Genomic DNA, 21,954 nt, shown 5'->3' on the forward strand with positions numbered 1-21,954 from the left:
TTCATTATAATTTTTATAAGTATTTAGTTTAAAATTTAAAAAGTATATTATTAGAGTTACTGAAACTTAAATGTCCCCCAAAAGTCATAGTGATATTGAAAAGAAATTCTAAGATATTTGAAAATCCCTAGTCATAGTACGGAGAAGGCAATGGCACCCCATTCCAGTACTCTTGCCTGGAAAATCCCATGGATGGAGGAGCCTGGTAGGCTGCAGTCCATGGGGTAGCTAAGAACTGGACACGACTGAACGACTTCACTTTCACTTTTCACTTTCATGCATTGGAGAAGGAAATGGCAACCCGCTCCAGTGTTCTTGCCTGGAGAATCCCAGGGACGGGGGAGCCTGATGGGCTGCCATCTATGGGGTCGCACAGAGTCGGACACAACTGAAGTGACTTAGCAGCAGCAGCAGTCATAGTAACTGTTCACTTCAAAGTCATTTGTCTGGACACAGTGGTTGATATTAATATTAATAGTATTACAGTAATGATGGGAATTAACATTTGTTGACCATTTATTGTGCCAAACACGGTCTCAGCTCTTTGTAGGTGATACCTCTTCCATTCTCAGAACTGTGAATTAGGCTCTCTTGTAATCCCCATTTTACAGATAAGGAAACCAAGGAGCAGAAACAACTAGTATAAAGCTGAGGCAAGGCTACACAGCTTAAGCGGTGCTTCCAGGATTCCAACCCAGGCAGTCTGACAACAGCATTCTCTCTTCTATTATGCTATGCATAGAGGAAATCAGGAGCCATTTACTTTCTGTACTCATGTATTTTGCTACTACAATCTGAAAAAAAAATGTGATACTTTGTCTATACTTGTTTATTATCAAGATCGAATCAATAAATTTTATGCTAATTAGATATGTATCTACTATAATAATAAAACTTAATATAAGCAAATGCTACAAAAACTACACATTATACATTCATTTTTTACATGTATGGTAATTAACAAAATATCAGAAATCTGAGATAACTAGCAACTGTTTTCAAATTTCTGGTAAATTTCTGATCCATATTTAATTTTATGAATGAATTACTTAGTTGCCGTATTTTTGAGTTACCTGAATCTCTGTCCACAGCTTCAACTCTTGTGACAAACTCTCCTGGATTTTGATTTTCTTTAACTGAAGCTTCATACAGGTGCTGCTTAAATACTGGGGCCTCATCATTTACATCAAGAACAGTAATGGTCAAAGTCTGGGATGAAGAAAGTGTTGGTGTGCCACCATCCAGTGCCAGAAGGGTCAGAATGTGCTGACTTTTTATCTCATAATCCAAAGGAGAAGCAGTAGTTAGAAAACCTGTTTTGAAAGAGAAGAAAAGTAATGCATAATATTCTTTGGGGAAGTCATGCTTACTCTACTTTTGCATAAGTTCTCTAACCTGCTAAAAATTCAGAAACTTTTTCTGTTAAAGTTAAATTTATATATTATCTAGAATAAAAGAGAACATTTTTAAAAGTCACCGTAATTTAAATATAAGAATGAATCAGAATTCAGTAATAATCCATCACGTACCATTATTTACTGAGATGATTACATCAAGGATATTTATCTACCCAACATCTATCTTCATTAAAAAAAAAAAAAATACCACTACAACGACAGAAAGTGAAGAGGAACTAAAGAGCCTATTGATGAGGGTAAAAGAGGGGAGTTAAAAAGCTAGCTTAAAACTTAACATTCAAGAAACTAAGATCATGGCATCTGGTCCACTACTTTGGGAGAGTCAATTCCTAGGCAGATTGATAAGAAGTCTGGGGGTCCCCAAAGAGAGAGGGGTCTGGGATTCTCAAGGAGGAGGAAAGGATAAAAGTTTTTCTTTTTTCTCTACATTTTTTAGTCTTAGTCATAGTCACATAAGTCACGTTTCTATCTTTAAGCCTCAAACTGATGATTACACAACGAACAACTCAGTTTAAACTCTGTACCAAGGATTATGTAACAAGAATGTATCCTGCTTCAGGACAGTTTCTGGAAAAAACTTTCTGGCTAATCCTGTTATCTTAAAATGTAAATTATGGGAGCGGGTCTAGTAAGATCTTTACAATCTCCAGACATTCTTTTGATTCACTGTAATAACTACTTAAAAAGTATATAACCCCCTTGCTAACACTAGCGAAGGGGGCACTCTCCATCCCGCTTCTGATGTCTATGTCGGAAGCTCTCCCTATCCCTTTTCTTACTTTAATAAAACTTTATCACACAAAAGCTCTGAACGATCAAGCCTCGTCTATGGCCCCGGATTGAAGTCTTCTCCTCCGGAGGCCAAGAATCCCAGTGTCTTTCGTGGTTCAGCAACAACCTTTGAACTTCATGGCAAACAGAAGTGGTAGAAGTGGAAACAGTGACGGATTTTACTTTCTTGAGCTCCAAAATCACTGCAGACAGTGACTGCAGCCATGAAATTAAAGAAAGGCTTGCTTCCTGGAAGAAAAAACTCTGACAAACCTAGACAGCATATTAGAAAGCAGAGACATCACTTTGCCAACAAAGGTCCATATGGTTAAAGCTATGGTTTTTCTAGTAGTCATGTATGGATGTAAAAGCTGGACCATAAGGAAGGCTGAGCACTGGAGAACTGATGCTTTTGAACCATGGTGCTAGAGAAGACTCTTCAGAGTTTCTTGGACTGCAAGATCAAAGCAGTTAATCCTAAAGAAAAACAACCCTAAGTATTCATTGGAAGGACTGATAGTGAAGCTGAAGCTCCAATACTTTGGCCATCTGATGCAAAGAGCCAACTCATCAGAAAAGACTGATGCTGGGAAAGATTGAGGGCATGAGGAGAAGGGAGCGACAGAAGATGAGATGATTGGATGGCATCACCGACTCAATGAACATGAGTTTGAGCAAACTCCAGAAGACAATGAAGGACAGAGCAGCCTGGCGTGCTGCAGTCCACAGGGTCACAAAGAGTGGGACATGAGTTAGCAACTGAATAACAAGGTTCTAACAGTATCCCTCTTTATGTCAAAGGACACTTCATGTGTAAATGTGACCAAGGTACAAAAAGTTATGGTTATATCCTTTAAGACATTAAGTTTTTGTTAAAAAGTTACAGTTTCTTTATACTATTCTCAGTTAACTATCTTTCATATTAATAAAAAATAATAAAGACTTTACAACTAGGACAATAAAATTCACAAATAAAATGTCTCTATCCAACTGCCACTGAAGTACATAATTCACATAAGCCACGTGTTATAAAAACTTGCATACATATATTTGTTACATAATTCCAACTGTCACATTTTTTCTTTTAGAATTGGTACTTGCTTCTCTAACACATGTTTATCCTATAAGAGCATTTCTTCAAATAATTAAAGAGGTTTACTGAGTCATATTTTATAAAATGACTTCTCAAGAATTGCTTATCATTTTATACTTCATAGACAAAGCCATTGAAAACCTTACTTTGTCTTGATTTAAAAAAATATGAACCTTGTGAGAGAAAAAATAGCCCATCTCATATGAGTATATTCAGTAATTAGCATTTTTATGATGTTAAAAAGATCTGAAACAGCCACTGCAATTGTTCAAGATTCATGATATCTATATTACTGAGACACAATTCTATTTTTATCCACCCTCTTTAACAACCTGAAAGGGACCTTCCTTAGCCATTCTGGAAAGCATTTGAAGCATTGCTGAAACAGATCCTTGGAGACCCGAGCTCTAACAGAAATCAGCAACTAGGTCTGGACTCTCTCTCTGTCAGTTGGGCTTTTAGGTAGTGTGCATGCAGGCCTCAGAATGGAACCATATGTACAGGATTTAATAAATATTTTGATGAAAATTTCCAACAGTACATAGCCAGACTATAATCATGACTTCCAAATCCTACACATTCAATCTCACTGCCAAATAATGTTCTTATTAACAGTTGGACCAAATGGTATACGTCTGAGATTTTTTCCTGTTGTTCATACAGAAATGACTTTATTTTGAGAATGAGATGGTAGTCCATCTCTTTAATATTTTCTGAAAATCAGGGTGAAGGAATTTCATTCAATTATGTGTGTGTGTGTGTGTGTGTTAACTGGTGAGAAAATGTCAGTATTACAAGGTTGACACTTTGTATATATAACTGTCCATCAAGCTACATCAAAACTTTTAGAAGACATTATCTGGCAATATGGTGACAGCAAGATAAGAGCAGTGACAGTGAGTGTCACTGTCTTGTGACAATGTCAGTGTCATTTCTGCAGAGTACTGAAGAGTGAATAAATGCTTCCACCAAAAATAAAATGGTTCAGTTGTGAAAAGTGAGGGTCTTGATGTCCAAATTAATCCAACTATTTAAAAACACATGATTTCCAACTATTTACAAGGGTATGTTTCTATGATCTTAGAGATGTTTTGATACTAAAGTCTTTGATTAACATGGTTGACCAGTCATGCTCTACCTTGATTTATCTTGGTATACCTCATACCCTGTGAACACATACAATGAGGGCAAAAAAGGTGGCTACTGTAAAATGTTCACCCCAGGAAATGTGACCTAGCTACAAACCAGAGATCTATATTAACAAACAGGCCAACTACTGTTGGTTTCCTGAATACAACCTCTATGCCTACCATCTGTATAAGTGAAATGGTAAATCAAGTCAAATTTCCTTAATGCATATGCATCTTGAGAAGATCATTTGATAACAGAGGAAAATGGAAAGGATAAATGCAAGCAAGCAATCACAGGTTGTAATCAACAGTGACTTAGACGGTACCTGATGACTCATCTAGCATAAAGGCCATGTTTTCATTTCCTGAGAGGATGCTAAATGTTACTCTTCCATTCCTTCCTGCATCTGGATCTTGAGCAGTTATGTGATGCACCAAGGAGCCCACCGCAGCATCCTCTCTGACATGGGCGATGGGGAAAGATGTAAAAGTGGGACTGTGGTCATTCACATCCAGAATCACTACCTTCGCCATCAGTGATCTCAGTCGCCGGTCCGTCACGTTCACAGCCTGGTCCGATGCGGTTACTGTCAGGACAACAGTTGGAACTCTCTCTCTGTCAAGGGGAGACGTGGTGACCAAAGTGCCAGATGAGGGGTGGATGAGAAATGGATTCATTCCAGGGTGGTTGGCTTCAATGAAGTATTGTATTCTACTGTTCAAAAAACTTCCATCACCATCTTTGGCATTGAAGATGTGCACCAGAGTGCCAACAGGGGTGTTCTCTGGTACACTTATCACAATGAACTCCTCCCGGAAAGATGGGGAATGGTCATTCTGATCTTCCACAGCAACACTCAGGAAGACCGTGCTATTCACGGGAGGATTTCTGCTATGGTCTTTAGTTACCACCCTGAGAAGATAATGAGACATCATTTCATAATCCAGTTCCTTAGAGAGGAACAAGTCTCCTGTTGAGCTGTCCACTTCAAAGTGACCATCCTTGTCATCTGCAGCGATACTAAAATGCAACTTTCCACCATGCTGTCGTTGAAGGTGATCAGGTGACTTTATCAAGCTCATTACTTTTGTAGGCTTCAAGTTTTCTGGTATAACTAAATGTCTAATATTCTGAGAAATGACAGTTCTCCCTTTGGATAGTGGTATCACCTGAAATAAGAATAAAAAGGAGCTGTTTATTTGCAGTATTTTAATAATTTAATCAACACAGGTGCTGCTATTCTTTTGGACCCTAATTCCATCTATTCATGATATGTATATATACATATTACAAATAAATATATATACAGTAATTGATGAGAAAATGTCTTTTCTTTTATTGCCTAATTCCAGTATGTCTCTGAAAATTAAAAATTGCATCATATCTAGCAGATAAGAAAGTACAGGATTTTCTACTTCCCCGTTTGCTGTAATGGATGCAATGATAGTTTGCTGAGGCCACAGATGAGAACCAAGGTAGTTAGTTCCACAAACTACTCTAAATCCTAGAAACTCTTGTCTCCTTAATGACAACATCTGCATACATTTAAGAATCATGTGTCTGTTTATCTGAAATTAGAGACTTGAAATATTATGATAGAATTTTCTCCTAAACCACACATCCTTAGTCAGTTAATATACTTTGGAAACAGAATACTTGGGGATATATATTCCTGATTAGTATTCATATCTATGTTAATATTACTGATTATCATGTGTTTGAATAAAAAATCTTCCTATAGTCATCTTGTTATTGATGGATTGGTGTAATTTTTTCCTACTATCAAGACTTCCAAAAAAAAAAAAAAAAGACTTCCCACAAATCATTTGCTCATTATGACTAAAGGGAAGCCTTAAAATATGGACCTCAAGTGACTTTCTAATTTTTAAAATAGTTACAAAAACTATGTGATTTATTATTGGCCATTTGTTTATAAATGTTTCTTCTGCAAATTTGCCAGGTCCTTGCAATTAGGAAAAAAGAAAAGATATTTTTTGTTCTTCATTAAAAAAGTAGTATAAATACCCACATAGTGATTAAAGTATCTTGTCAGTAATTTACAAAGTTAAAATAAACGTTTATTTAAATATAGTCATTTCTCAAATAGTAGTAAAGTCACTTAATATAATGTACACATACATCTGCAATGCTCTTTAAAGGGAGTATTCACATTTTTAAAGTATCTTCACTCTATACATTTGTATATAAAGTAAAAAAAAAAACTTTCAGGGCATTTTTCCCCATTTGTGTGATGTGTGCTATTACCTGAATATTAATAACTGCCTGTCCTTGAAGAGGAGGCACTCCCTGGTCACTGGCTATTACAGTCATCCTGTAAGAAGGTCCATAATCACGTGAAAGTACTCTAGTTGTTCTTATTTCACCACTGTTGGCATCAATCTTGAAGTGATCAGAACTATCTTCTACACACACACACACACACACAAAATTAAGAAATTAATGTTAGTTAATAATGCAGAATACAGAGATTAATACAAATATATCTGTGATCATTTGGGAGATTTATTTACCTTAGAGCTCTGTGAGAATATGAACATAAGGATTATATGAAAAATATAGACAAGAAATGCAACAGATTATAAAAACTTTATTATGGAAATTTTCACATACTAAAAGTTAGACAATGATATAATGAACTTTCACATGCCTATCACTTAGCTCCAGTATTTATCAACCTATGTGCCACATCATTCAGCAACCCCAATCCTGGGAATATATCCTGACAAAACTATAATTCAAAAAGATACATGTACTTCCATATTCATAGCAGCACCATTCACAATAGCCGGGATACAGAAACAACCTAAATGTCTATCGACAGGAGAATAGGTAAAAAAGATGCAGATTATATACACAATGGAATATCACTCAGCCATAAAAAGACCGAAATAATGCCATTTGCAGCAGGATGGATGGACCTAGAGATCATCGTAAAGTGAAGTAAGTCAGACACAGAAAGACAAATACCATTTGATGTCACTTATACGTCAGATCTACAGCGTGACACAAGTGAACGGAACTATGACAGAAACAGGCTCACAGACACGGAGAGCAGGCTGTGGGGGCCAGGGCCGGGGCAGGGGCTCGGCGGACGTGGGATGGCAGGTGCAAGCCATCATACAAGGATGGACAAATAACAAGGACCTACTGTGTGGCACAGGCAGTTATATTCAATATCCTACAATAAACCATATGGAAAAGGATAAAAAATAATATTTGTTAACTCACGGCTAATATTATTAGACATTCAGATATTTCCCTTCCCTGTCTACTCTTGAAGCAAATCTCAGAAATTGTATCATTTCTTCTGCATATTTTTCAACACACATCTCTAAAAGATAAGGAAAAATATAATTATAGTATTATATATTTAAATTAGTAGTAATTCCTTCATATTATCAAATTTCTAGTTATTTTTAAAATTTCCAACTGTCTCAAATATTTTTTAGCCAATTCAAATTGGGTTTAACATAAACTCCATATGCACATATCTCTTTGGTCTGTCTCTTCCTGTCATCCATTTATTTTTATTTATTTTGCAACTCATCTGCTGAAGAATTGACTATGTATCCTGAAGCTTCCCACGGTCTAGATTTGCCTGTTGCTTATCACCAACATATAGCTTAAATATGTTCTTCTGTCCTCTCTGTTTTCCTTAAATTGGGAGGTAGATGTAGATAATTAATCAGATTCGGGTTCATTTCAGGGGGAAGACTGCTTTTGAAGTGCTGTGCTGTGTTTTCCTTCAGAGGCGCATGTCTGATTGTCTCTTTTTGTGATGGGGGCACCAGTTGGTACACAGCCTAGATCCACTAATGATTCACTAAATGTTATAAAGTATAACATTCTGAGTCTAAGATGCCATCTTCATTTATTGGCTGGAATGTATTACTCAAGAGAATCGTCTTCTTACCTGTTTATTGGTAACCCACTGGGGCAGTTCATTATACGAAAATTCAGGATAAATGTCTGATAGTAAAATTTTATTTAACAGTATTCAAAATAATGGATTGATTTACTAACATCCTTCAATACTCCAACTATGATCATTAAAGGTTTGTTTAGCTTGTTTTAAGAATCATTAAACAGACATTTAAACACATTATAAATGGGTAAATCTATTGCCATTGTTACCCCTAATGATGTTCATACTGTTTCATCTCTTATCATTCAGTTCAGTTCAGTCGCTCAGTCACGTCTAACTCTTAGCGACTCCATGAATCACAGCACAGCAGGCCTCCCTGTCCATCACCAACTCCCAGAGTTCACTCAAACTCATGTGCATTGAGTCGGTGATGCCATCCAGCCATCTCATCCTCTGTCGTCCCCTTCTCCTCCTGCCCCCAATCCCTCCCAGCATCAGGGACTTTTCCAATGAATCAACTCTTCACATGAGGTGGCCAAAGTATTGGAGTTTCAGCTTCAGCATCAGTCCTTCCAATGAACACCCAGGACTGATCTCCTCTAGGATGGACTGGTTGGACCTCCTTGCAGTCCAAGGGACACTCAAGAGTATTCTCCAACACCACAGTTCAAAAGCATCAATTCTTTGGTGCTCAGCTTTCTTCACTGTCCAACTCTCACATCCATACATGCCCACTGGAAAAACCATAACCTTGACTAGACGACCTTTGTTGGCCAAGTAATATCTCTGCTTTTGAATATGCTATCTAGGTTGGTCATAACTTTCCTTCCAAGAAGTAAGCATCTTTTAATTTCATGGCTGCAATCACCATCTGCAGTGATTTTGGAGCCCCAAAAAATTAAGTCTGACACTGTTTCCCCATCTATTTCCCATGAAGTGATGGGACCAGATGCCATGATTTTAGTTTTCTGAATGCTGAGCTTTAAGCCAGCTTTTTCACTCTCCTCTTTCATTTTCATCAAGAGGCTTTTTAGTTCCTCTTCACTTTCTTCCATAAGGGTGGTGAGCATATCTGAGGTTATTAATATTTCTCCCGGCAGTCTTGAATCCAGCTTGTGCTTCTTCCAGCCCAGCGTTTTTCATGATGTACTCTGCATTTAAGTTAAATAAGCAGGGTGACAATATGCAGCCTTGATGTACTCCTTTTCCTATTTGGAACCAGTCTGTTGTTCCATGTCCAGTTCTAACTATTGCTTCCTGATCTGCATATAGGTTTCTCAAGAGGCAGGTCAGGTGGTCTGGTATTCCCATCTCTTGAAAAATTTTCCACAGTTTATTGTGATCCACACACTCAAAGGCTTTGGCATAGTCAATAAAGCAGAAATAGATGTTTTTCTGGAACTCTTTTGCTTTTTCCATGATCTAGGGATGTTGGCAATTTGATCTCTGGTTCCTCTGCCTTTTCTGAAACCAGCTTGAAAATCTGGAAGTTCACGGTTCACATATTGCTGAAGCCTGGCTTGGAGAATTTTGAGCATTACTTTATTAGCATGTGAGATGAGTGCAATTGTGCAGTAGTTTGAACATTCTTTGGCATTGCCTTTCTTTGGGATTGGAATGAAAACTGACCTTTTCCAGTCCTGTGGCCACTGCTGAGTTTTCCAAATTTGCTGGTATATTGAGTGCAGCACTTTCACAGCATCACCTTTCAGGATTTGAAATAGCTCAACTGGAATTCCATCACCTCCACTAGCTTTGTTAGAATCTTCTTAAAGGTGGTTCCCAGGGCTTCCCAGGTGGCGCTAGTGGTAAAGAATCTGTCTGCCAATGCAGGAGACAGAAGAGATACGGGTTCAACCCCTGGGTTGGGAAGATCCCCTGGAGAAGGGTATGGCAACCCACTCCAGTATTCTTGCCTGGGAAATCCCATGGAGAGAGAAGCCTGATGGACTATAGTCCACGAGGTTGCACGGAGTCGGATAGGACTGATGTGACTTAGCACACACGCACAAAGGTGGTTCCCAAGTCTTTGATATGATCTAGTCATCTTTAGCAGCCTCCTGGCATTTGGTTTAACAAAATGTTACAGACTCATCTTGAAGATTTCCTGTCCGAGACCTGGAGTCAGTCATTTCTCCAAGGACTCCTGGTTTCTTCCATGGAACACAGTGTTGGGAGGTTGTATTCTGCTCATTGCCTCTGGGTCACTCATTCTTTCTAGGCCATCTTCAGTGGACAGAGAACACACACACACAACTAAAAGACGTCACAAGTTCATATTGATATTTCTAATTCAAATTGATTTTGGTAGGGTTTTTTTCTAGTTTGTTAAATAATAGATTTGTATTATTTGATAAAATCTTAATACTTCGAACAATCCAAAAAACTCAAAGTCTGGGCCAGTCATGACTCTCTTTCTTTCTTTTATTCAGCTGTCAATGAGTCATTATGATACAACAGACACTTTACTAGTTATAGAGGAAATAAAGGCAAATAAAAAAGCACTCCTGCCCTTAAGAAAGTCAGAGTATAGAGCAGGACATTATGTAACATTTGCTGGTTCTGATATCTATACTTTGATCCATTTACTTCATTCTTATAGGATATAAACAAAGATGTGTGTGTGTGTGTGTGTGTGTGTGTATATATGTAAACAAAGATATATATGTTCCCATTATATTGATTTTTATCTTGTTATTTTATCTTATATTTTGTAGTTGCTTCTATTTTGCAGTTGGATGGAGTTAAAGGAAGGGTATGAATAACATAATAGGCAACACCATATTTTTATATTGCTATGTACCAAGTACCAGATTAAAGACTATTTTTTTTTTAAATATCAACATTTCAAACTTTCAGAAATATATGATGACCATCCATGGAAACACTTCCAGGTTGGTAAAGTCCCAATATTTCTTCAAAAGTTTTAAAGAAATGACAAAATATAAGTACAGCAGAGAACCTGTGTATACCTCCAAATTTCATTCCCCTTTTTCTTCCCTGTGGACAGCCTCTGTTCTAAAGTGGAGATGTATCTCTCTAGTCCATATATTCATGGACAAGTTCTAGGATGGTTGTGTTTCTTTCCAAATAATGGCACCACAGAGGATTATAGTGTAACCTGTGTGGGTGTGTGTCTGTCTCTCTGCAGCAGGCTCACTGTCCCTGAACAATGCCCTCTGTCGCCCTGCCAAGCATGAACGTGATTTGCATTCTCATTTCTTTCTGTTTTCAGGTTTTTCATCAATATTTTGTAATTTTCTACACAAAGGTCTTGAATATATTTTACTGAAATTTCTCTCCCTATGCTTTTCATCAAGATGATTCTAATTTGGAAGGGAAACATTTACTTTGTGGGTCCTCCTTTAAAAAGAATAGGACAATATTCCATCCCGGAGAAGCCCCAGCAAGGGAAGAACCATGAAGCCTAAACTTCATGATCTTTGAAGCAAGCCAGACCCTACACCCTATGATTTTCTTTGTTATAGTGAATCAAACCTTTGAAATCCTGCTTAGTTTTTAAAATGCTAGTGATTTTTGTATATTGACATTGCTCCCAGAAATTTTTTTATGCTATTGATTCCAATGGTTTGCCTGTAGCATATTTGGGGTTTTCCACGCAGGCAATTAACTTATCTGCAGGTAAGAGCAATGCTGTCTCTTGCTTCTCTATGTTTGTATCAAACATGACACAGCAAAAAATGCCTTTTAAAATCGTATAAAGAAACAATGTCAGCTAAAGGTAATCATTGGATCCAATCACAGGAATGCAACACCTGTGCATTCTCAAAGAAAAACATAAACATAAGCCTGTCTCAGTAAAATTCCCACATACACATACATGAGTGTACATATGTGATATTTTGAGTATGATTGACTCTGACCTGAAAAATATTTAATTTTGATAGAGATTCACAGGTGCTTGGTATTTATAATCATGTGTCTTTATGGGGAAGTGTTAGTCACTCAGTTGTGTCTGACTCTCTGCAACCCCATGGACTAGGCAGCCCACCATGCTCCTCTGTCCATGGAATTCTCTAGGCACAAATACTGGAGTGGGCAGCCACTCCCTTCTCCAGGGGATCTTCCCAACTCAGGGATTGAATCTGGGTCTCCTGCATTACAGGCAGATTCTTTACCATCTGAGCCACCAGGGAAGCCCTGTCTTTATATGTCTTTATACTCAATATCATTTTTTATACATTATTAATAGTGCTTTCCTCAATAAAAGCTGATTTGCATTTTTAGATTATTGAAAATTATCCATTTAAAGTGGATGATTGGTTGATTTCTCTTTAGGACATGAAAAAAATGTATGATTTTACATTAAACTTTAAAATTCTTTTTTAAAAAGGTGATTCTAAAATACAACAAAGTTATTTTGTGTGCAATTTGGTGTTATTTTCAGCATTAACTATTTTCTCAGAAGGAGGCAGATGTTTGGTAGACAGCGGAGAAAATGCTAAAAGCTCTTAATCCTATATGAATAGTAACTTTTACCTGAAGATACCGAATATATAACTTCTGCATTGTTTCCCTCATCAAGATCCTTTGCAAACACAGTTGTAACCAACATATTTACTGGCTGACCTTCCAGAACCTGTCATTAAGACAAAGAATGACAAATTAGTAGGTAAAATTTAAACAAGAAATATCGATGAAACTTGAAAGAACACAATGCTCCTGTAATTTTTAAACTACTTTTAAACCCACACATAATTCAAATGTCTACCATATAAAGGTTATATGAATGTAAATCCATGAAAAGAATCCATATTACATATTTAAATGTTTCATTCAATTTGAACAAATTATCTGCAGCATTTAAACTAATTTTGAGAGGAAAAAAAGGAAACAAAATTCACTACAAAATTTAAGATTTTTGATGGAAGAAGCAACAGTTAGAACCAGACATGGAACAATGGACTGGTTCAAAATTGGTAAAGGTGTATGTCAAGGCTGTATATTGTCACCCTACTTATTTAACTTATATGCAGAGTACATCATGCTAAATGCCGGACTGGATGAAGCACAATCTGGAATTACGATTGCAGGGAGAAATATCAATAACTTCAGATATGCAAATGACATCACCCTTATAGCAGAAAGTGAAGAGGAACTAAAGAGGCTCTTGATGGAGGTGAAACGGGAGAGTGAAAAAGCTGGCTTAAAACTCAGCATTCGAAAAACGAAGATCATGGCATCCAGTTCTATCACTTCATGGCAAATAGATGGGGAAACAATGGAAACAGGGACAGACTTTATTTTCTTAGGCTCCAAAATCACTGCAGATGGTGACTGCAGTCATGAAATTAGAAACGCTCGCTCCTTGAAAGAAAAGCTATGACCAACCTAGACAGCACATTAAAAAACAGAGACACTACTTTGCCAACAAAGATGCATATAGTCAAAGATATGGCTTTTTCAGTAGTCATGTATGGATGTGAAAATTGGACCATAAAGAAGGCTAAGGGCTGAAGAACTGATGCTTTTGAACTGTGGTGTTGGAGAAGACTCTTGAGGGTCCCTTGGACTGCAAGGAGATCAGTCCTGAATATTCATTGGAAGGACTGGTGCTGAAGCTGAAACTCCAATACTTTGGCCATCCGATGTGAAGAGCTGACTTATTAGAAAAGACCCTGATTCTGGGAAAGATTGAAGGCAGGATGAGAAGGGGACAACAGAGGACGAGATGGTAGGATGGCATCACTGACTCAGTGGACGTGAGTTTGAGTGAGCTCCAGGAGATGGTGAAGGACAGAGAAGCCTGGCGTGCTGCAGTCCATGGGGTCCCTAAGAGTCAGACACAACTGAGTGACTGAACAATAACAAAAAGGATTCTAGCTTCTTATTCATCACCTTCTAGGGGCATTTTTAAAGGTTTGAAACATGCTAAAGATAATCACAGACTATTATTTCAGGAAAGGTATCTTATTAATTAACAGAAGGTTTCCTGGAATACTGAAATACACATGTGGAACTGAACTCCTAGTTTCTGTTCTATTGCCTAATTAAGCTGTGAAATGTCATACTTGGGGCTTCCCTGATGGCTCAGCAGATAAAGAATCCTCCTACAACACAAGAGCTGCAGGAGATGTGGGTTCAGTCCCTGGGTCAGGAAGACCTCCTTGATGGAGGGCAAGGCAACCCACTCCAGTATTCTTGCCTGGAAAATCCCATGGACAGAGGAACTGGCAGGCTACTATCCACAGGGTCGTAAAGAGTCAGACATGACTAAAACGACTGAGCACACTGTACACATGTCATGCATAAAATGAAATAATATAAAATCATAAGGACGGTATCATAATGCTCCACAGATGGCAGAATTTTCTTTAAATATGATTTTGGAAGATGAGTTTAAAGTTATTAACTTCCTCAATACCTTTTTTGTGTTTTTCAACATGCATATCTGAGCTTAATTTGAATGTTTAATTATTTTAGAGCAATAGCTTCCAAACTTTTTATTTATATAACCCATTTATTTTAAAAGAAGTATGAGTACCTTCAAGGTACATTTATCAATTATCTACATGAACTAACACGCTAATTTATTATGTACATTATAAAACATACAAAAATATGGAAATGAAAAACATAAGATCACATAAATGTAATTAGAAGTTTTTGCATTTACCTGCAAAGATCAAATGTTACAATCTTTGGGTGCACATCAGTCGCAAAGAGTTGGACACGACTGAGCATCTGAGCACACGTGCACCCTTCACTTTAAAACTACAGATTGTTCTGTCTTCAACTAACCAGCTCAAAGATGGTTTTCAGTTGAGCTTTAAAACAAAGAAAGGCATGAATATTACTGAAAAAAAAAAAATCCATGTCTGAGCACTACTGATAATGAAGTACTGTTACGTTTGCATACAACAGACAGAACCACATTATCATGAAACAACTGAATGTGTGATCCCAAATAGAACATACAAGCATTTTCTTTTTAAAATTTATTAATTTTTTAATTGGAGGACAATTGCTTTACAGTATTGTGTTGGTTTCTGCCATGAATCAGCTATAGGTATATCTTTTCTTTTTTCTAATAATTATAGGTTTCACATTTAGATCTTTAATCCATTTTGAGTTTATTTTTGTATATTACCATATGTGAAGTAGATCACCAGTCCAGGTTCGATGCATGAGACAGGGCACTCAGGGCCAGTGCACTCAGATGAGCTTGAGGGATAGGATGGGGAGGAAGGTGGGAGGGGGGTTCAGGATGGGGGACACATTTACACCCATGGCTGATTCCTGTCAATGTATGGCAAAAACCACCACAATACTGTAAATTAATTAATTTAAAAAATAATTGTAGGTTTCTATGACATGTGGACAATTCTAAATCTAAAAATGTATGCATTTCCACACCGACTGACTGGGTAAGTTCATTCTTTTGACCACAAGATGGTGCTGAAAACTAATAATAATACAAATGCTGCATACCACATACCTTGACGTACAGTTCCTTCCCAGCGAGGCACTGTGGGAAATACGGCCTGTTGTCATTGATGTCAGTAACTGAGACATGCACCAGCGTGGTGGCGCTGCGCGGAGGGGAGCCGTGGTCGCTCACCAGGACGGCCACTTGGTGGTGCGCGCGCTGCTCGTGATCCAGGGCCACCCAGCTGATCAGCTCCCCTGAGGAGCACAGAGCAGCGTGAGAGAAGACACCACTTGTACCAGAATTCCGGTGTTAAGAACCCCATCCAGACCAATGCCCAGAAAGGAAAATCGGATACAAAGCTCTAAGAGCACAACTTCCAAAAGCACATTCCTTCATAATCCAGCTCCACTGCTGAAAGAATTTTCTGAAGTTTTTTCTGTCATCTTCAATTTGTCATTCTTTATATTTCAAATTATCTACCATGAACCATTTGAACTAAAGAATGTATAAAGTTATTTATTACTATCTCACAAAATATATGTATAGTGAGCATAATGACTTCCCAATAACTTCATGCTTTACAAACCATATTTTGCATATTCTTGCTCAAAACTGTCTTCTAGACTATGTCCCTCATGTTTCATCCCACAAACTCAGGCATAAAGTTGTAAATGCTTCTACATACTACGAAGGGCCATCTCCCACTGCAGAATTCCACCAGGAATTAATTTCCTCACTATCTATGAAAATATGAATTTGTGAGAAAGTAATCATGAAGAAACTATTACCTAACATTGCCATTTCTAAGATTTTTTTTTTTTTCCCTCGTCCTCCAAATGAAATGACCGTGTGAAAAACAAAAAGTGAAATCAGGAACAAAAAAATTCATATTTGGAAAAGTTGCTGAATTGGTGAAGCTAAAATGCAGTGTTTACATATCCCTTTACTATGTCAACTGTATTTATAAAGTATTTACTGTTTGATTCTAACAAAAATGACAAAGACAACATCTGCATTTTTAAAGTTCCAAAATATAATTCTTCTCAGAAAACCCTAAATGCTGAATATCAGACTTTCACTTGATGAACCAACTGTGACTGACAAGTAGCAGCTATTTGGAAAGACTGGGAGGCTCAGCCAAGGACGGGCGTGAGGGCGCCATGCAGGGTTCTGAGGAAGAGGGCTGCTGCCAAGGCTGCCTGGAGCCTCGGATGTGGAGAGCACTCGTGCCGGCCACACTCGGGAGGGTGCCCGCAACCCCCGCACTGCCACACCGTGCCCAGCCCTGGTGAAGAGGAACAGCTTATGAGTGTCTAGACTTCCAAGCCCCTTCATACACTTTAACTCTTCACCCCCCAGAGCAGGCCATGGAGCATGGCAGGATTCTCTCTTCTAGTCAAGGAGAAGGCAATGGCACCCCATTCCAGTACTCCTGCCTGGAAAATCCCATGGACAGAGGAGCCTTTTAGGCTGCAGTCCATGGGGTCGCTAAGAGTCGGACACGACTGAGCGACTTCACTTTCACTCTTTACTTTCATGCATTGGAGAAGGAAATGGCAACCCACTCCAGTGTTCTTGCTTGGAGAATCCCAGGGAAGGGGGAGCCTGGTGGGCTGCCATCTATGGGGTCACAGAGTTGGAAGCGACTTAGCAGCAGCAGCAGCAGCAGTCAAGGTAAGGAAACTGCCCTAAAATGAAGCTTCTTGCTTCTAGCCATGCAACAATTCTAAGAGTGGACACCTGGTCTTCTGAATCTGGGCATTGAACTGACTGTGGGAGAGAGAAGATCATGCGGGGACCAAATGTATATTTTATTTCCAAAAAAATAAATTGCTGAGTGAAACAGAAGACCTAAGAGAACTATTCAGCACATGGAAGTAAAGAGCAAGCAGGACCATCCTGGCAGCAGTGCAGTTTGTGCCCTGCTGGGGGCGCCCAGCTCAGGAGGGAATGGGATCTGAGATGCAGCTTGCCATCTCAGCAGGCCCTGTGTCCTGGGGTAAAGCGCCATCTGCTGGAGGAAGGGGCACCTTTTCCTAACTCACACAGTGGGCACTTAGAAGGTAATTAGAATTGAATTCAAATTGGGTCCCATTACAGTCCATGGGTCACAGACTGAGCAACTCACATACACACACACATATATAGAGCAAAGGGCAACATGTATAAGGACCTCAGCATGAATGGTGCCTCTTGGAAATGTACAAAATGGTAACCTTCTCACTTCTTTTTAGCCCCATGACCTTGGGCATGTTATTTGAGCTATGCAGGTCTCAGTTTCTGCAGCTAAATGGTTGCAGTATAAACACAGTTAATTTGTAGGTAGTTGCAGAAATTAAGGTCCTTGTAAATTTATATAAAATTTAAAATATAATAAAATTTGTATACTTAATTAAGACTTGAAAAAAAAAACCTCATGGGTAAATATTTGCCCATTCCCCATGGTTCCTTGAAAAAAAAAAAAATGAGAATGGGGAAATATATCAAATGAATAATTTTGAAATTTAATTAATGTATGATTTTCTAGTTCTCCATCGATGACATTTATGTTTTATAAAATATTATTTGAAAAATTTAAAGACATCTACAAGTGAAAAAATATTGTGGGAGAGATTCGACTTTACACAAGAGTTTATCCAGTCCAGTGCTCACTGTAGCTCTAATTCAAAACGAGAACCATGTATGGACAGGCAGTATGTGGGTGTGAGGCAAGGAAGCATGGATCATTCTAGGAAAAATTGTTTTCAATTTTGACTTCACTTTAAAATCACAATACTGTCATCAAGTAAAGTATTCACTAAAAACTGCAATTTTAACTATATATTTGCACTAGTGTTATAATTTAGATTTGGGTTTTGTCAATTCCAATTTTAAAGCAATAAGTGCAAGCTACAAAATGCTACCTGTATTAGGATTCATCTTGAAGAATTTTTCATCGGACAAAAGGAAATATGATAGCTGTCCATTCTTTCCGGAGTCTCTGTCAATTGCTGTAATTTTGCCTATTACCCCTTGGGGCATAGGACTCTCCTGGACTTTCAAAAACAATACATCGTGCCAGAAGGTAGGGGAATTGTCATTCTCATCCAGGACATGAACAGTTACTGAAGTGCTCGCATTTTGTGACAATTTGTCCTCTGGGATCCAGGCAAACACTCTAAAATTATACATTTGTGTGGATTCATAGTCAAGCTGTCGCCGCAAATAAATCCAACCTGTGAAAGGATGGACTCCAAACGCAGCGGAATCTGTGCTGGGCTCCAACCAGTACACGAGCTGCGGGGGAGCACCCTGCGGGCCCAGTGGGCGGGCCCGGATGCGCAGAACTGGGGTCATTGGCGACAGCGACTCACTCACTTCCACTTGATAGACCAAATGCTCAAACGTCAAAGATGGGCTTCGCTCCTGTCGCACGATAATGACTGTCAGCACCAGCAGGGACGCCCGAGAAGGAACGCCAAGGTCCTGGGCCACCAGGGTCAGCGTGCACGCCTGCAGCTGAGCGCCAGACAGGCTCCGGTTGAGGTACACCACGCCGAGCCCAGCGTCCACGGAAAAGAGGCTCGGGCTTTGGCGCGCAATGGAGTAGCGGACGAGCCCGTTGAGCCCGCTGTCTTTGTCTTCTGCGCGGGCACGGTACAAGGCTGTGCCAGGCAGCATGCTCTGAGACACTGTAACCTCATCGGAGGCTTTGGGAAACACCGGGGGGTTGTCATTGACATCGATGATGGTTATATTGACCTCTGTGCTGCTGCAGGCGGGGGAGCTGCCGAGCTGTGCCTGGACGGTGAGCGCAACCACCGGCTGCGCTTCGTGATCCAGAGGCTTCTGGGTTCGAATGGTGCCCAGCCATGGGTGAATGGAGAACGTGCCGTCCAGATTGCCAGAGGAGATCCTATAAAAAACTGGCTCTGAGGAATCTGAAAAGAAAAAGAAAAAAAAAAAAAAAAAAGAAAGAAAGGACGAAATTAAAAGAGAAGGCAATCACTTTAGGCTAAAAGAACATACCTACCAGGAACACTAAGAACTGAAAGCACTAACGTGTATCACATACATGGAGAATGCTGTGCAATGTCGCACGTCTTCCTCCGCTCTCCAATCCCTGTTGTAAGTGAACACATGGTCTCTCAAGTATCAGTAGACAAAAGTACTGTCTCGGGACAAGGAGAAAGCCACAGGTTTCACCATCTTCCTTCCCTCTTCTTGAATTAAGTAAAACAGAAAGATATTCAGAAAATAATGTGGATGCCTATATTTGAGGAAGCAAAGTCAAGTATTTCCTACTCCAAGGGATAGTCCCCACCCAGGGGTCTAACCCAAGTCTCTTGTATGGAGGGAGACTCCTGCATTGCAGATGGATTCTTTACCAACCGAGCCACTAGGGAAGCCCCTTCTCTATAATAGCTACTGACAAAAGGCGAATACCATCCCCAAAAGTTAAGGAAAGAAGAGGCGATGGATTAGGTTTAGGGTTAGGGAGCAGGATGGGCTTCCCTGGTGCCTCAGATAGTAAAGAATTCATCTACAATGCTGGAGACCTGGGTTCAATCCCTGGGACAGGAAGATTCCCTGGAGAAGGGAATGGAAACCCACTCCAGTATTCTTACCTGGAGAGTCCCATGAACAGAGCAGCCTGGTGGGCTACAGTCCAAGGGGTCTCAAAGCGTCAGACATGACTGAAGGACTAACACTTTCACTAGGGAGCAGGATAAAATCTTTGAACAAGTAATTCACTTCTAGGAATTTTTCTTGCAGAGAAACCTCTACTAGAAAAAATAACTGTAAATCATTCAAATTGATAGCAAAAAGAAAATGTTTAAATAAAGCATATTTTATACATATAAGTTGAAATACTAGGCAACTTTTTTAAATGAGATGGAATGATGTCCAGTTTCTTGGAAAAAGGTCCTCAATACACAAACTGGGGAAGTAGGGGGATAGGGGGAAGGTCGTTGTAGAACAGCAAATACAGTTGGATGTGTTTTCATAAAATTTTTTTGAAGTCTGTGTGTCTGTGAAATGCAGTGGGTTAAAAGTACCCATTACTTTTGTGATTTAAAAAAGTAGGATAAAAATAATGTTGAAAGAACAAAGAGTAAGCCATAGATTGTATGGTCTCAATTCTTCCATGGAGAAAAGGTAAGATTTATTCAACACTGCATTGTTTGGCCGACTCTTTGCTACTCCATGGACTGCAGCATACATGGCTTCCCTGTCCTTCACCATCTCTTGGAATTCGCTCAAACTCATGTCCATTGAGTCAGTGATGTCATACAACCATCTTATCTTCTGTTGTCCACTTCTCCTGCCTTCAATCTTTCCCAGCATCAGGGTCTTTTTCAATGAGTCTGCTCTTTGCATCAGGTGACCAAAGTATTGGAACTTCAGATTCAAATCAGTCCTTCCAATGAATATTCAGGATTGATTTCCTTTAGGATTGACTGGTTTGATCTCCTTGTGGCCCAAGAGACTCTCAAGACCCTTCTCCAACACCACAATTCAAAAGCACCAATTCTTTGGTGATAAGCATTCTTTATGGTCTAACTCTCACATCCATATATGACTACTGGAAAAGCCATAGCTTTGACTATACAGATCTTTGTTGGAAAAGTAATGTCTCTGCTTTCTAATATGCTGTCTAAGGCTGTCATAACTTTTCTTCCAAGGAGCAAGAGTCTTTTAATTTCAGGGCTGCAGTCACCATCCACAGTGATTTTAGAGCTCCCAGAAATACAATCTGTCACTGTTTCCATTGTTTCCCCATCTATGTGATGGGACCAGATACTGTGATCTTCGTTTTTTGAATGTTGAGTTTTAAACCAGCTTTTTCACTCTCCTCTCTCAACTTTACAGAGAGGCTCTTTAGTTCCTCTCTGCTTTCTGCCAAGGGTGGTATCAACTGTACATCTGAGCTTATAATTTCTCCTGGCAATCTTGATTCCAGCTTGTGTTTTAACCAGCCCAGCATTTCACATAATGTACTCTGCATAGAAGTTAAATAAGCGGAGGAACAATATACAGCCTTGACATACTCCTTTTCCAATTTTTAATCAGTCCATTGTTCCATGTCTGGTTCTATCTGTTGTTTCTAGACCTGCATACAGATTTCTCAGGAGGCAGGTAAGATGGTCGGTATTCCCATCTGTTTTAGAATTTTCCAGTTTGCTGTGATCCATACAGTCAAGATTTTAGTGTAGTCAATGAAGAAGAAGTAGATGTTTTTCTGGAATTTTCTTGCTTTTTCTATGATCCAACAATATTG

At 39.0% G+C, this 21,954-nt stretch overlaps 1 protein-coding gene across 1 annotated transcript in view; it reads right to left on the reverse strand.

The window, feature by feature from the left end:
- Positions 1-21,954, reverse strand: part of DCHS2 (dachsous cadherin-related 2) — a 324,194-nt gene that overhangs the window by 112,496 nt on the left and 189,744 nt on the right. The window contains exons 5-10 of the mRNA XM_027513497.1: positions 18,596-19,612; positions 15,759-15,946; positions 12,800-12,899; positions 6,679-6,836; positions 4,739-5,582; positions 1,074-1,313 (exon numbers count right to left, since the gene is read on the reverse strand). Coding sequence (XP_027369298.1) covers positions 1,074-1,313; positions 4,739-5,582; positions 6,679-6,836; positions 12,800-12,899; positions 15,759-15,946; positions 18,596-19,612 — 2,547 coding nt within the window. The remainder of the gene's footprint in view (positions 1-1,073; positions 1,314-4,738; positions 5,583-6,678; positions 6,837-12,799; positions 12,900-15,758; positions 15,947-18,595; positions 19,613-21,954) is intronic.

The sequence above is a fragment of the Bos indicus x Bos taurus genome, chromosome 17, assembly GCF_003369695.1.
Source record: "Bos indicus x Bos taurus breed Angus x Brahman F1 hybrid chromosome 17, Bos_hybrid_MaternalHap_v2.0, whole genome shotgun sequence".
NCBI lineage: Eukaryota > Metazoa > Chordata > Mammalia > Artiodactyla > Bovidae > Bos > Bos indicus x Bos taurus.